This window comes from Muntiacus reevesi, chromosome 7 (genome assembly GCF_963930625.1).
Source record: "Muntiacus reevesi chromosome 7, mMunRee1.1, whole genome shotgun sequence".
Classification (NCBI taxonomy): domain Eukaryota; kingdom Metazoa; phylum Chordata; class Mammalia; order Artiodactyla; family Cervidae; genus Muntiacus; species Muntiacus reevesi.
Genome location: NC_089255.1, coordinates 89058335 through 89072958, shown reverse-complemented (window position 1 = coordinate 89072958; position 14624 = coordinate 89058335). Strand labels below are relative to the sequence as shown.

At 47.3% G+C, this 14624-nt stretch overlaps 1 protein-coding gene across 1 annotated transcript in view; it reads left to right on the top strand.

Annotated features, from left to right (window-relative positions):
* The window catches only part of STON2 (stonin 2), a 158616-nt gene that overhangs the window by 93831 nt on the left and 50161 nt on the right, over window positions 1-14624 (top strand). The window contains 3 exon segments of the mRNA XM_065941909.1: window positions 4838-4924; window positions 4927-4947; window positions 4950-5009. Coding sequence (XP_065797981.1) covers window positions 4838-4924; window positions 4927-4947; window positions 4950-5009 — 168 coding nt within the window.

Here is a 14624-nt window from a genome sequence, read left to right as displayed (position 1 = left end):
TTGCTTATTCCATTCGGGTAGGGGTATGGGTAAAACGACATTTGAATGCTTTGATAATTATTGAAGCTGGTGATACCTACCTGGCGGTTTGTTACAGTTTTCTCTCTACTTTTATATATGTTTGAAATTTTCCATAACAAAAGATTTTAAAACAATTCTGCCAAAAGGAAGTAGTTCAGAAGAGCTGATAAAATCAAAAGGAATGAAGGAAAAAAAAAAAATCAGTGTCCACATGAAAATAAGCTGGTCCATTTCCTACTGGAGTTGTGTTCATTTACTAGTTACTCTGATGGACCTGGGGGCAACAGCTGAGTAGACTCCGGGCTGAGGGGTCACGAACCACAGAAACCACATCATTCCTCTATTAAAGCGGTTGTCATGCTCCACCGCTGACACCTTTAGAGCAGTGATGCTCACTGCCCAGTGTTCATGCTGTTACCTGGAACTCTGCCGGTTAAAGAATGTTTTATGTGCTCCTTGGGTTAATCTTCAGTCGCGGCCTCGTGAGGGAGATAATATTATCCTTACCCAAGAGACCAAGAAGCTGAGTCCCCACCTGGGACGGGACCAGAGTTTACGTAGCCGAGCTGGGGCCCATGTCCTCTCTCTGGTGCCATCAAGCAGGTTCCTTCCCCGCAGCCCTCCTGACCCCGCACCAGCCAAAGCAAACATTTCTGTCTTTTAAATGTGTGCCGCTGTCAGAGGAGGGCTGTGCTACCTCGCCTGGTGTGGACTTCTTTCTAGATGGACCGTCTTTGCTGAATATAATTAAGGATAAGAAAGAATGCATTGGCCATGAAAATGATGCTAAATTGTAGGCCAGGGTAGCGGACAAAAATGCCCCCCAGTGCATAAGCTCCTACCATCTTCTTGGTACTCTGCTGAAAGCGACCATCTAGCCTTGGGTCTGAGTCAGAGGGGAGGAGGGAAGAAGCTAGGGTCTTTGTCCATTTTTTTCTTTTAACCCTTAGAGTAAAATGCATAGCATGCAGCCAGTTGTGTCTCTCCTCTTCCTTCCTTCTTTCTGCTGGCCTCTCTGAGACTTAGCTCACCTTTAGGCTTTCCTTGCTGGGAGGGGTGGATGGGGAACAGAGAGAGAGGGGGGTTGGCAGGAGAATCAGATCCAAGCACCTGGAGTCAAGCTAAGGCCCAGAGTGATGTCCCAAACCATAGAGATGCTTCTGCAGCTGTGTTAAGGGGAAGGAACCCAGGGGACTGATGCTGCAGGTCTCTGGCTTTTATAGGAAAATAGATTCAGAGAGTTAAGGAGGTTTGATTCCCGATATCCCTAGACAGTTTTTCTAAGAGAAGCGAATCAGTCAAATCACTTCTCAAGTGACCTTTAAGTTCTAAGGAGGTGAGACGAGTTATTTCTAAGTAAATATTTGATGCTTGTTCTAACTTGTGTACTAACATTGTGTCAGATTTGTGATACTGTATATTCTGTGTGTGCAATACCTATAGAATATCTTGGTGTCCCTGTGCACATTAAGTGTTGTTTTATGACTGAGACAGTGTAACAAGGTACATGCCCACAGGTGACCCACACATTTTCTGAATGTTATTTCATTCACTGATCAGTAAAAAGGAAGGATCGTTGGGGCTAATCTCTCAAAGTCTCTGAGCTCACGAACATCATTCTGCAATTTCAATGAGATTTGTTGTATCTCCTATTTTACGAGATCTTATTATATCTCGCATGTATAGGAAGCCAGAGACAGGTTTTGGAACGAAACTCCCAGTTCCATTATTTCTAAGGGAACATGGGCTTCACTTTCTAGTACCACCGTGAGGAATGCACTGTGGCAAAGATCAGGGCTGCCAGCATCATGTTTACTTCCTGGATAGAGCTTCAGGCCTTCCAGCAGGTAGCTAGGTACGAGCAGAGAAATGGGGCCAGGGGCCAGGTGGTGGGTGATCACGGTGTCTTGTAAACAGCGGGGTCCTTGGGCAGATAAAGAAAAACAGGAACCTCCAGACTGACAGGAAGCTGCGCATTTTTTGAGTGATAAGTATCCTGGAAGTGGACAGAGAAAGGCGGGAAAAGTCAGGAATCTCTCGTGTCCGAATGTAACCTGTTGTTCGTGATGCTCTCATTACAATAAAATTAGCCTTACAGATAAGAGACACTCATCATGCACCAAAGCGGTGACTCTTCTGACCTGAGTGAGGAGAAAACCCCTCCTCCCCTCGGGAAGATGGAGCTGGGATGAAAATCAGGGGCTACGGCTCAAACTCCTCCTCCCCCAGTGACTGTCCCACCCCCTCCTTTGCATGCCCCTCATCACCAGCTGATGCTGACTGTGACAGCTGAGATGGCTGGATGGCATCACCGACCCAATGGACATGAGTTTGAGCAAGCTCCAGGAGTTGGTGATGGACAGGGAGGCCTGGCGTGCTGTGGTCCACGAGGTCGAAAAGAGTCAGACGCAGCTGAGCGACTGAACCACATAACCGGCTTGCTGAAGAAAGTCAGGGCGGCAGCTCCTCTTCGGTTCTGCCTGCTCTCCCTCTCAGGGTCTGTTCTCGCTTAAAGTCAACTCTCACTTTACTTTCTTAGCCTCCTAGCTTCATCCCGGAATTCTCCTGCGATGAAGAAGGAACCTTGAAGTCCACTGGGGACATATGGGACCAGCACTTATTGTGCACTTGTGTGCTGGGCGTGCGCTCTGGGATGGCTGTCTCAATCTGAAAATGGGGCTAGTAATAGCCCCGCGTCATAGGATTGTTGAGAGTAAGGCTTCATGAATTAACAAGTGCAAAGCGTTAAAGAATGTGCAGAGTGGCCGCTGAGGTGTCGTTGTCATCGTTACTGGTCCTCACAGTGACTGGTGGTGACGGGTTTCAGTCTTCGGGTCCTCCCCATCCCGTACGCAGGTGTCAAGTTGGGGGTTTAGATCGAGCTGGGAAAGGAAGTGGGCATTCTGACATCGAGTCACACACAAAAAGTCCTGTGACCCACATCAGGGATCCGTTAGTAAAGCAGGTTAGTAAAGCAGGAATTCCATATCATAGCTAGTAGCCATTCTGCATGCTGTTATGGAAAATCCTGAATATGTAAGAACACATCATCAGTTCAGTCGCTCAGTCCTGTCCGACTCTTTGCGACCCCACGGACTGCCGTACACCATAGCACTTTAGTATACTTTAGTATTAAATTAAATATACTGTATACTTTAATTCCAGTTGTGTTATTTTTTGGTTGTGTTATTTGTAAAAGGCTATTCATATGTGCTTTACACGCATAAATATTTCTGAAGCAGATACATAAGAAATTCCTAGTCTCTGGGGAATGGGGCTGGTTGTTAGAATAGGCAGATATTTACCTTTTATTTTATATCCTTACCTATTGCTTGAAATGTTTTGTCATGAATTTTTCTCTACGTTTAAAAAATTAAAAAAAGAAAAAGGAAGGTGTGTTAGATCAGGCTACTATAACAAAATACTACAGACTGAGTGACTTATAAGCAACAGAAATTTATTTCTCGTAGTTCTGAAGGCTGGAAGCCTGAGATCAGGTCAGGGTCCTCTTTGGAGTCTCAGACTTCTTGGTGTATCATCACGTGGAGGAAGGGCTCCTTTATGAGAGACCGCCAGTGCCATTCATGAGGCTCCACCCTCATGACCTAAGCACCTCCCGAAGCCCCGCCTCCTAACACCATCGCTTTGGGCGTAGGAGTCCAGCCTGTGAATTTTGGGAGGACTTAAATATTCAGACTGTAGCAGAGCGGTAGAAAAGTATGCCAGTAATCCATCTCTGTATTTCCCGAACCTCAAAGATCCCCTCGTCCCAAGTAGAAAACATCTGGAAAATGACACGTGACACTTTAAGGCCTGATGTTGGAGATTCACAATAGTTGCATGTTAAAGGTTGTGAGGAGCTGCGGGCTTCCCAGGTGGCTCAGTGGTAAAGAATCCGCCTACAGCGCAGGAGACCCTGGTTTGATACTTGGGTTGGGAAGATCCCCTGGAGAAGAAAGTGGCAACCCACTCAGTATTCTTGCCTGGGACATTCCATGGACAGAGGAGCCTGGCGGGCTTCAGTCTGTGGGATCACAGCGTCAGACACAGCTTAGCAACTAAACAACTACAGTAAAGAAACCTGTACAGCACATTTTCCTTTTTTTTATTTTTATTATACCTATTAGTATCTTGCAGAAGTACATTTCGTGGCACATCAGTTTTGGAAATGGTATATAAAAAAATTAAGCCTTTGGTCAACTGCAGGACCTCTCCATTTATGAAAGACTTCATTTCAGGACTGATCAACAGCCAAGCTCTCAGGTAACAAGTTCTTGCATTTTCCACGTGCCTCCATTCCTTAAATCTTGATTTTCTGATACCTGTTTCAAGAATGTGCCTCTTATACAAGGCAAGGAATCTTCCTTCTCTGAAACTGAGAGCCTAAAAGAGAAATTCATTCTCTAAATTGCATCCAGGCTTGCCCAGTCACGGCCTTTCCAGGCCCCTGCACCGAGGTTGCCCCCTTCCTCTCCTTTTCTGTGCTAGGGTTGTTGCTCAGACAGAGGAGAAACGAATTGCAGGGTTCCATGTGAAAGTGTGTGCATGAAAGCCTGGCCTTTTCCAAGTAAGCTTTGCACTGAGCTCTTGAAATCTAACTTCCCAAGTGTTATCTGCCTCCCCGAGTACCCAGGCTTGTGCAGATAGAGTTTAAAATTCCGGAAGTATTCACAAAGGAAATCAGAAGCAAGATCTCCGAAGACTCTCCCTGTCTGCCCCGGCCTCTCCCTCCTCCTGGGTGCGCCCGCCCCGCCTGGGAAGGCCAGTGAGTAACCTGCAGGGGTTTTTTTTTTTCATCTTGGCCCTTCCCACCCAGACAGGAGGACGGAGTGGCAGACAGGCTGCAGGCAGGCGGCTGGGAGTCCTGTTCCAGCATGCACGCGGCATACCTCTACCCGCTCCCACCTCTGGACCCCTCGCCACCCTCCAGCACCCCACGAGGAGCCTGAGCCCCAGCAGGGCTCCGCAGGGGGCCTCTGCCCCCCATGGTAAGGGCTGCCAGCAGTGGGACTTCATTCATCGTATTTGCTCTTGGTGTTGGCTTTCCTTCTCCGTCGTGGTTAAGATGGGAGCGTTTCGGATAGAATCGGAGCTGTTTGGTTGGGTTGAATGGCTCCTTCTCAGTGGTCCCAAGACAAAGGCAAGTCTTCTTCCAGCAGGGTTGATCAGAACTTGTAATCTGATAGCCGGGCCTTGAGCAACATTTCACCTTCTTATTACTTCTGGTTAGTCGAGTTTACCTTTTGGCCCCTGTAGGAAAGAAAACAGCATTGCTTACCAAATAGGTTTTTGGAGAATGAAAGGCGGGTAAGAATTGTAGGCATTTTAATTCATGGGCACCCCTGACTCATTGAAATGTAGCTGAATCGTTAGCATAGCTTTAAAATAGACTCAGATGACATTTCCTCTCAAATCTGGTAAACGGAAAACCCTATTTTCAGTGTTGAATGAAAGATGCCAGCAGAAAGGTTTGAGTCAAAGGATTAGAAGGTAAGTGGGTCAAAGGGTTAGAAGATAAGTCAGTCTTGTTAAGGATATCTGAACGTGGACGTGTTGGATTAAGTCTGCGGTGCTCTGGGAAGAGAGAAGTCAGATGTTCAATGTGGGATTCATGTGGTATTTCGGGGAGAAAGCTGAGACCTTTGTGTGGTGTGTGGAGAATTCTTGAGGGGAGAGTCGAGAGGCAAATGGAGGAGGTTGGGAAAAAGGTTTTTTGCATGGAGCTGGAGCCAAGGACTTCTCCCTCGATTGCTGGGGATGAGAGAGTAATTCAGAGCAATCAAGCGCTGCATTGTTCTCAGGCTTCTGAGTTCCAAATATTTATTCTAAACACAAGCCGTTGACTGCACTGGTATGCAAAGGAACGAAGCGGCTGCCTCTGGGTCCCTGCCTTTCCTGAACTTTAATACCTAAGGAGATTTCAAGAAAAATGTAGGAAAGACAACATTTGTGTGTCATGTGACTTTGATGCTACACTGGGCGTGCTTCATGCTCAATTGTGTCTACCTCTTTGGCGACCCTGTGGACTGTAGCCTGCCAGGCTCCTCTGTCCATGGACTTCTCCAGACAAGAATACCGGAGTGGGTTGCCATTTCCTCCTCGAAGGGATCTTCCTGACCCAGGGATCAAACCCACATCTCCTGCATCTCCCACATTGTCAGTGGGATTCTTTACCACTGAGCCACCTGGGAAGCTCTGATACTTCACCAGTATATTTGAGACGCTGTTTTTTTAATAGCCATGAGGAGTTCCACCGTGATTAAATTAGAGTGTGGAGATGATGAGCTAAGTGATTTTGTAGGAGAATGGCAAGGAAAGCTGCAGTAGAAATTGCCCAAATCAGAAGCACTTCCAAGACTCGTGTGAGATTTTGACTGGTATTCAGGTGTCTGCAAATGCAGCCCAGGTTCTTTGTCAGCCCTGCTCTGCAAGCAACTGAAGGAGCCTGTATAAGGAGCACCCTGTACTTAGCATGTCTAGGCTTTTAGAGGAGTAGTGAAACGATAGTCCTGAAAAGTACTGTGCCCAGAAGGGGGTGACGTTGCCGTGTGTGTGTGTGTGTGTGTGTGTGTGTGTGTGTGTGTGTGTATGTGTGTGTGTCTGCGCTGAAGTAGGGAGGGGTACAGGCAGCATGACTATCTCCTTCTTAGATAGCATACCCCACTGCATACCCCTTAGATAGCATACCCCTTTTCAGAAAAATACAGGATGGCTTTTGCTGAACAGACATCAGCAGTTAGTCATCACTGTCATTATCCATGTTCCTGTGGTGATAATACCAGTAGATTGCTTTTGTGCAGTTCCGGATTCCCCTTGGCTAATTAATCAAACACACAGATTGACTGAAGTCCAATCAACCAGCCCGTTAGAAGGCATCCAAGAATGCCACTTATGCTGTGGCAAGGGAACAAGAGATGGGGGCTGGGTGGGTACCTTTGTGGTGATTTTACCTGGTGACACAAGGTTCAGTTGGTGACTCTTTACAGTTGTGATTAAAAACACAGACGCACCTCCAGGCCACCTGTGGACTGAACAGAACCGATAGCTATTCTGACTCTCATAGGCGTTTGCGCTTTGGATGCTAAGTGTTACGGTATAAAAATGTCACCGTTCTTACCAAACCTCCTCCTCTCCCAGATTCAGTGCTCGCGAATAGATTACAGATCTGAAGAGTGTGGATAACATTTCTTCTTATAGAGGGCCTGTTCTAAACACTTTGAGAACTTACTAGAATTTCGCCATAGATCGAGTGCGGCATCTTCTTGAATTTGGCTTTTCTGAGGCATCTTTATGATGAATTTCTCACTTCCTATTTCATTGTGTTTTTCATCCACTCCTGTTTCTTAGTCTTTGAAGCAGTGCTCCGACCAAGCAGCATGAAAGCTGACTATTACACGGGAACCAAACCATGCACTTGAGACAGCCTTGCACTGGAGCAGTGTCTGCTCTCTCGCATGTTCTCCGGAGAGCCTTCAGGCACTGCCTAAGCCCAGCTCCCTGTGTCCTCTGGGGTCTGCAGTTCTTTCCTCTAGCACCTCCCGCTGCCCCAGACCTCACAAGCAGGTGTGGAGAGGAGTTGAGTGGAGTGCCCCGAAAGGTCGTGCTGATTTTTCTAAAACACAGAAAGCAGCACCTTAATGGTAGGGATGCTCTGATAGCTGCTGCACACATCCGAGGGGCGGGGCCAGGGAAGACAGTTGTGGATTCAGCCAGTCTTGTGCAGCCACTCAGTCGTGTCCGACTCTCTGCGACCCCGTGAACCGCAGCACGCCAGGCCTCCCTGTCCATCACCAACTCCCGGAGTTTACCCAGACTCATGCCCATTGAGTCAGTGATGCCATCCAACCATCTGATCCTCTGCCGTCCCCTTCTCCTCCTGCCCCCAGTCTTTCCCAGCATCAGGGTCTTTTCCAATGAGTCAGCTCTTCGCATCAGCTGGCCGAAGTATTGGAGTTTCAGCTTCAGCATCAGTCCTTCCAATGAACACCCAGGACTGATCTCCTTTAGGATGGACTGGTTGGATCTCCTTGCAGTCCAAGGGACTCTCAAGAGTCTTCTCCAACACCACAGTTCAAAAGCATCGATTCTTCAGCGCTCAGCTTTCTTTATAGTCCGACCCTCACATCCATCCATGACCACTGGAAAAACCGTAGCTCAGCCACTGTACTTTACTGCGTTTCTTAAACAGTCACAGGGCAAGGGTAACCAAGGGGGAGGTGGGAATGAAGAGGGCTTCGCTGGCAGCTGGTGGCTGAAATACAATTAGCCTCAGCCTGTAATCTTCAGGGAGCTCCAGTTTCCTGCTCCTCAAGGCCATCTGCTGCTCTTGGGTGTTCCCTTTTTTTCTGTAATACTTCTTGTGCATTGCTGCTCCTCGTGTTAATGTCGCGGGGTCCTTTGGAGGCTGTAACCCTGGTGATCATTCAGTCGCCTTTCATCCGTAGGTGCGGCCTGAACGAGGAACACACGTCGCAGAAAGACTTGCCCTGAGCAAATCCTCATGAGGGTGGCATGCGACCCAGCCTCGTCTTTAAAAGCCTCAAAGGATAAAATAAAATGTGCTGAGAGTAAATAGATTTCTTTTGCTTTCGTTTGAGACCAAGATCTTGAGGATTAAGGTGTGTGTGTGTGTGTGTGTGTGTGTGTGTGTGTGTGCACGCACTCGCAGGCAGGGCTAGAAATGAGGAACGTCAGAAGGAACTTCAGCCTGGGGATTTTAGAACTTTGTGAGATGAAGGCAAAAACTTCGGCCCGCACTTAGAAATCCCATTTGGCTAGAGCCATTTTTTTTTTTCTCATTAGGTTGTGTAATAGAGTGACTGCAGATAATGGCCCCAGTTGTTTCCCTCTTTGGATCTTGCCCCTGTGATGTGACTTTGAAGCTTCTCTTATCAAGCTGTGGAGTCTGTTTCTTGAGTCTGCTTGGCTTCCCAAGTGACCTTGGCCATAACATCTGCAGAAGGAAAGGTGTGCTCGTTACTGGTCCCCAGCCTAGGTCTGAAGAGGCCTCACATACTTCTGGTTCAGTTCAGTTCAGTTGCTCAGTCAGGTCTGACTCCTTGTGACCCCATGGACTGCAGCACGCCAGGCCTCCCTGTCCATCACCAACTCCCGGAGTTTACTCAAACTTCTGCTTGCTCCCTGGAATCCAGCCCAGTCACCATAGGGACACTCCTGGACTCACTTGCTGTGGCCCTAAGACCCTTGTCACCCCAGCTGATAGTGATCTTGTACCAGACATGTGGATGAAGCAATCCTAGACCATCCAGCTGACCTTAGACCCATGAGCGGGTCCAGCAGAGATCAGACAAACTGATCCAGGTTCATAGTCTCATGAGCGGTAGCTCATGCTTATTATTTTGTGCTTCTGAGTTGTGGGGTGGTTTATTATGCTAACACTAACTGATGGATATGCGTGGTCCTCTGGAAATAGCCCCTCAAGTGTCCACTTTTGGGTCTGTGATTGTCATCACAAATGCTTAGCGAGACTCAGCATAAGAGATTCAGTCATTGGATGGAGGGGTTTTATGAGGTGTGGGAGCGGGGGTGGGGGGTCCCAATTCTTATCTTTGTCAGCATTACTTTGAGACCTTCTAGACAACACAGCCACCTGGGCCTTGTACCACAGTAGTCAACTGAATATCTACAGATCAGAGCTAGGAATCTGTAATTGAGAAGCTCTGGTGATTGGGTAAGATCGAAAGCTACTTATCCAATGGTCTTGTCAATTACTTCCATTACTGAAAGCTGTTACGATTCCAGTTCACCTGTGTTTAGGCATAGACCACTCAAGTGGTTCAGAGTTCACCACTGACTTGGTATACTTCTAGCTGCGAAAGTAAACCTTATAATCACCTTTGAGCAAAAGAACATTGACCTGCTCCTACCTGGGAAAAAGTTCACAGGTGCAGGCTGATGATGGCTGTAATTGCATGTTGTTTATCCTTGTATCCCCTGGGATTTAGAACGTGGTGTGGACTTCATGCATATAAATCTTGGGTGTTGGGGGTGTAATGGGACCCTGCTTTGAGGACCTTGTAGTGTAATGGGAGCAATCAGAGGTCCTTGACTTGTTATGTATTAAGGAAACAAAGCAAAAAATAAAAAGCAAATTTTTAATTCATAAACTGCAGGTTAATTTTTGCTAAGGTGGATATATCAGTTAGTTATTGATGTATTAATGCCGTGTTACAAGCAACCACAAAATCCCAGTGGCATACAGCAGTATGCTTTAACCCCATGACTGTAGGCTGGGGTGAGGAGAATCATCCTGATCTTGTCTGGGCTTCGGGAACGGCTTTATTCTGTGTGTGCCTCCTCCTCCGCCCTGGAACCAGCTGTTAGTTTGGGCACGCTTTTCTCAGGGCGATGGCAGAGATACAAGAGCACAAACCACAGCGAGCAAACTCATTTCAGTCTTCTGGTTATGTCATTGATGTTTACCTCCTGGAGAGCAATGTAAGTCAGATGGCCAAGTCCATCGTCAAAGGGTGGGGAAAAGTATGTTGGCAAGGAGAAAGCGTAAAGTCATGGGACAAAGGGCAGAGATACTGCGAGGGGTGATGAATCAGGACTATTACAGTTAAGCTTCCTTGGTGGAGGAGTGGCGTGTGTGTGGGCGGGGGTGGGGGTTGTGTTCTTTTTCCTGCTTTGAAAAGCTGGTGGAGTCATAGCGGGATCTCAGGGTAATAGGAGGCAGAATGTGTCCATCTTCTGGAGCCAGCCAGTTCCTTGTAATGTGGAAGTAAGCATCAGACTCTCTGCTACTATGATCTAGCCTATGGAATTTTAAAGGGAAGGAATTCCTGCAGGAACTTCAAACTTGGCAGATACAGACATGGCACTGGAATTCCAACAAAATGCTCCCATTTCCATTCTTGCTCTGTAGTCCAAAATGCAAAGGCTATGGGGTAGGGGAGTGGTCCTTGGCCCTGGATTTCCAGGACGGGCATTGTTTGAATGCAGTCATAACTTTACATCACACACATCCCTTTGCTATCATCACTTTTTTTCTTAGGCAAAAATACTGGTTTCCATGTAGTCTGAACACTTGGGACCTCTTTCTTTTCGACTGAAGTGAAAATGCACCCTGTAAAAGTTGTGAGTCCAGTTTTGTTTGGGGACCTTACCTTAGCTTGGGAGACAGCCTCTCAGATATCTCTAAGGAGCTGCTCTGAAGAGGTCAGGAAGGAGCCAGAATATACATGAATCTTTTTCTTTTTTTTTTTGCTGGAAAACAAAACAAAACTGTGTAGTCAAACATCCAATGATGACTGCTAATCACACAGAACAGACATCTCAAGTTAATGATTTTAGTGCTTTTCTATGTATGGCAAGATGCAGGAATCCGGGAGTCACTGAATTTTTTACTTCTATACGGATCTAGGGGCTGGTATATCCAAAGCCCAGAATGCTTCCTGTCTTACTCCACCCTGAATTCCCCTCAGGGCACACTGTTGGTGGGTGAGGGTGGTGGCCAGTTACTCGATCCTTATAAAACTGGAATGGTGGGTAACATTCCTTTCCTTCTGTCCCTAAACCCTTCTCTTAGCAATGCAGTGGTTAAGTGAGATTTGGGTGAGGACCCTTCCTGGATGGTCCGTTTTCCCTGATAGGTTCTGTGAAAGACTTGTACCCGTGCCTCTGGTTGAGCTCAGAAGCCAGCGTTCTAAAAGATGCTTGAGGGTCTCAGGACAAGACCCTGTTTTACAGGGTTGTGGTTGTTTAGTCGCTCGGTCGTGTCTGACTGTCTGCGACCCCATGGACTGTAGCTCACCACACTCCTCTCTCCATTGGATTTATCAGGCAAGAATGCTGGAGTGGGTTGCCATTTCCTTCTCCAGGGGATCTTCCCGAACCAGGAATCAAACTCGCATCTCTCCCCTCTATTAGCAAGTAGGTTCTTTACCCCTGAGCCACTTGGGGAGTCCGTTTTACAGTGTTATTAAGCATAATAACGGAGTACTTTATTCCCAGCACTGCTGCTAATCCGCGTGTCTTTGCATCAATGTGGTGTATCAAAAATACCTCCGAGGAAACTGAGGTACAAAGGTTTATGTAACTTCCCTGAGACCATGCCTTACTAGCCGGCCAAGATTAGTAACCCATCTTCTTGGTTTTTCAGCTTTGCTTGGTTTTTCGATGCTGCCTCATTTCACAAGAGTACCTATGAGTATATCGTTACCTACAGAGTTTATCCTCCTAAGAAACCCTGCCCTTCTGGGATTTATGGTCCGTGGGAAACAAGGAAGTCTAGTAGGAAGGTATTCAATGGCATGAGATTCCATACCACAAGGTTAGAGAAAGTAAGCAGGATTAGAGGTCATTTCTAAATTGTATTTCCTGAGGTTTCTTTGTGACTCTCTTGACCCCAGAAATAAATCGGGATGAGGGCTGTTTACGGGACACTCCCAGGGTCCTTAGGACCGTGTTTCTTTTGTGTATTTTCTGAGCCCTCACCTGCTATTTCTGTTCCCTGGTGATGGCTCAGCAACTGCGTGCAGTGTTCTCTGACAAATAGTTTCTATTCTATCTGGACAACTGATTTGAGTAAATAGCTCATTTGGACTAATGCTCTTTAGGAGGCCTGATGTGACTGAAATGTGCCCTGCTAGTGGTATTTTTGACAAAGTAACAGACATAAACTATCAAAGAATTGCAGTTGTCTCCAATATATAGGGTCTGCTACAACTAATGTTCCAGCTAGTTTCTTGGGTAGGTTGTTTCCATTCTGGTGATGACTTTGCGGAAAAGGAGTGTCTCCCTTGTAACCCTGATGCCGCAGAGTATATTCTTCTTTGAGCAGTGATTTAATATCCTGTTCCCCATCTTGCTTAGCACCAAGGGCTATGTCTGTATGGTTTCCCAGTGAAAACCTAGGAACCAGCCTAACGGAATCAAAATAAATGACTGTTTGATAAATGAACGGGTGAGTGAATGTTGAGACTGTAACATCCAGCTCCTAGAAAACTTTAGGATTCGTTCCAGGTGTTTCTGCCCCTGGAAAGGGACAGCAAAGGGTTAATGTGCTTTTTGGGAGCAGGTGGGATTTGGATATGAATCTCTGCAGAGCTGCTGGAGTCACATTCTTTCTGCTACTATAGCAACAGGTTGAGAATTCTGCAGGGCATTGTCTTCTGCCTACATTGGAGATGGCTGAGTGCGGGTGACTTCATTGTCTGGTGTGGGGGGACAACGGTTTTGTCTTTTTTTCTCTGCAGTGTTTCAGTGAAGCAGCCTTTTGGCAGAGACAAAGAGGCAACGCAAAGCAGGGGCTAAGAATCACGGAAAGGCAGAGAGAGATTTTGTTTTGATTGGAGTGACCGTTCCAATCTCTTGTCCCTTGAAGAGGTGTGAGGCGGGGGAAGAATTGAGGTTTAATCTCTAGTCAGTAGGATCTATTTTTCCCCTTTTTAATGAGACCTCTGTTCTGAGAGCTATCCTCAAGCCAATCAGGAAGGATAAGTAGTGGCGTTCGTTCTCCCCTGGTGTCACGCAGAGGAAAGGAAACAGGGAATCTGCTGAGAAAGGTGCTTAGGTGGAGTTGGCTTCCGAGGAGGCTTCCCAGGCACCTGCCCCGCGTGTCAGTCAGGGATGATGCTTGTCATCTGGTGGTGGAGGTGGGGGGGATCTGAGTTTAGGGCTAATTGTAGTTCTCGCTGGGCTGATAGACGAAGTCTCTAGACCTTAACTGTCACTGCAGATTGACTTGTCACATCGCCACACTGCTATTAGCGCTGTTATCACTCCTACCCTTGTTTGCACTTTGCTTGCAGATGAGGCTATCTGCCTGGCTCACTCTTTGTTCGTGATTTGCAAATACCTTTTGGTCAAAAAAAACAAAAAAACCTGCACTGTTATCAAGTCATTCTTCAGAAGCAGCACTGAGTCCTTTTTTTTATTAAAAGCTGAAAAACCTTTAACCCCCAACCCCCTACATCTCTCCTTAGTCGCTCAGTCATGTCCGACTCTTGCGACCCCATGGACTGTAGCCCGCCAGGCTCCTCTGTCCACGGGATTCTCCAGGCAAGAACACTGCAGTGGGCTGCCATATCCTCCTCCCGGGGAACCCACTGCATACCATTTGGATGTGGGATAAGCCCTTGATCTTTACATCTCCGAGTCCTGGCCATCACTGCACTTAGCTTCCCTCATAGCTCAGCTGGTAAAGAACCTGCCTGCCATGCGGGAGACCCCGGTTCAATTCCTGGGTCAGGAAGATCCCCTGGAGAAGGTATAGGCTACCCACTGCAGTATTCTTGGGGTTCCCTGGTGGCTCAACTGGTAAAGAATCCACCTGCAATGCGGGAGACCTGGGTTCGATCCCTGGGTTGGGAAGATCCCCTGGGGAAGGGAAAGGCTGCCCCCTCCGGTAGCCTTTGAGTCCTTTGTGGCCGCTGAAACCACTATTTTTGTTGCTGTAGAGCTCCGGACTGGGAACCAGGAGCCTGGGCCCTCCTCCTAGCTGGAGGGGCCTTGGGCAGCGCATACAGGGATTTCAACTCTGTTACATGTAAAGCAAAAGATTTGGATGACATTCCTGAGATTTCTTTCATGTCTCTCCCACACACGAAGTGGTACTGCAGTCATTTTAGAAGTGGGAA